This window comes from Myotis lucifugus, unplaced genomic scaffold (genome assembly GCF_000147115.1).
Source record: "Myotis lucifugus unplaced genomic scaffold, Myoluc2.0 scaffold_85, whole genome shotgun sequence".
Taxonomy (NCBI): Eukaryota; Metazoa; Chordata; class Mammalia; order Chiroptera; family Vespertilionidae; genus Myotis; species Myotis lucifugus.
In genome coordinates this window covers 3,680,875-3,682,523 of record NW_005871133.1, presented here as the reverse complement: position 1 = coordinate 3,682,523, position 1,649 = coordinate 3,680,875, and the positions used below count along the sequence as shown (strand labels likewise).

The following is a 1,649-nucleotide window of genomic DNA, read 5'->3' as shown; positions in this document are numbered from 1 at the left end:
TATCAAGCCCCGGTACTCGAGGAGCGCCAGATACCAGCTCTCCTTGTAGCCAGGCCCGACGGCCTGGGCCCACCCAGTGGAGGAGCGGGCGCGTCTTCGGGTCCGCGAGGAGTGCGAGCCGTCACGTTACGAACAGCAGCAATGCGAGTTTAGGGAGGAGCGGCGCCGTGGCGCTTGCCGAGCGCCAGACCTGTTGCGGCGGGAGCGGGCCGAGCGCGCGGCCCCGGGAGGACCGGTTGCGCAAGCTGCAGCAGGAGCAGAACCTGAAGCAGCGGGAGGAAGGCCTGCAGGAAGGGCGCGAGCGGGCCGAGCAAGTCCGCCGGGAGCGCGCCCAGCGCGTGGCTTGTACCAAGCAGCGGCAGGAGGGCCAACTGCAGCGGGAGAAGCGGAAACTGAGCAGGGCCGAGCAGGCGCGCCACCGGGCGCTGCTTCAAGGCCGGGCCCGCCAGGAGCACGAGGAGCGCGAGGGCCTGCGGAGCTCCCTGGAGGCCAGCTTGGGTCGCGCGCAGGAGAACTACGAGCACTTGGTGGAGCAGCGTACCCGGGAGTTGCGGGAGCGGGCCCGGAGGGAGGAGCTGCAGGGTCGGCGGGCCAAGGAGGCGGCGGAGCGCAAAGATCGCGAGCATCAGGCGCACCTGGAGGCGCTGGCCCGGGCAGGCGAACGGCGGCTGCAGCACGCGACGCAGGTGGCGGAGGAGGCGGTGCAGCAGAAGGCGCGGCGCGTGGGACAGAACCGTTTGGAGAAGGAGCGAGCCCAGCGTGCCAAAAAGGAGAAGGTGGAGAGGGACGAAGACTGCCGCCGGCGGGAGCTGCTCCAAGCCATCGGGCGCAAGCTGGAGCGCAGCGAGCAGCTGTCGCGGGAGCGGCGTAGCGCGCTGGAGAGCGCACGCTCCATAGCCCGGGCGTCCTTCCACGTGCGCGAGAAGGTGCGCGAGGAAACCAACACGCGCTCCTTCGACCGCATGGTGCGGGAGGCCCAGCTGACCGCCAGCCTGGACCGCAAATGACCGACACCCGGTGAGGGCCAGACTGCCACGCTCAGAGCCCTGCGGGGCATCCCCTTGGCCACTTTGACCAAACCTTGGGAGTCCTCCGCTGGGTCGCAGCACATACACCTCTCGAATTTTCCGACCAATAAGGCAATAAGAGGACTAACACGCCAGGCCTGTCATATTGCAACCTTTGTTTTTAAAAACTGACTTCGTACGGAAATGACAAAGCACAATCTTTGACCATATCCACCCGTAGTGGGAGCTCCGGCGCCGGCTTTTGCCAAACTATCTTGTGTGTCTTTTTGGTTGGAATAGAAAAGAGCTGGGAGACAGGGGCTGGGTCGGGACTGGGGGGAGGGCCCCCGAGAGAGAGAACGCAGGGATGATTGCCTCTTTATGCAGCAGTCATCCCAGGCACCTCTCATACATTGATATCTGAGACCACTGCCCTTACTGCAGCTGAGGAGGCATCTCCCTGGCTCCTCCATCTTTTAAAATATGGCAAGTTTCACAAAGCTCAGAGGCCACAGAAAAAGCACAGCAACTGGAAGGTGTTAGGCCACACCCAAGTGACCCCAAAAAAAGCTATTGATTTTTGTATACTTGACTTTGAATCTGCCGCTAAGAGCAAATTCTGGTCTTTGTCCTGATAGTTTT

General features: G+C 62.9%; 1 protein-coding gene across 1 annotated transcript in view; it reads left to right on the top strand.

The window, feature by feature from the left end:
* CCDC177 (coiled-coil domain containing 177) overlaps positions 1 to 1,206 on the top strand; it is a 2,338-nt gene extending 1,132 nt beyond the window's left edge. Inside the window, 2 exon segments of the mRNA XM_023755890.1 lie at positions 50 to 223; positions 225 to 1,206. Of these exon segments, the coding sequence (XP_023611658.1) occupies positions 50 to 223; positions 225 to 1,007 (957 nt within the window). The 3' untranslated portion in view covers positions 1,008 to 1,206.
* Positions 1,207 to 1,649: the final 443 nt, after the last annotated feature.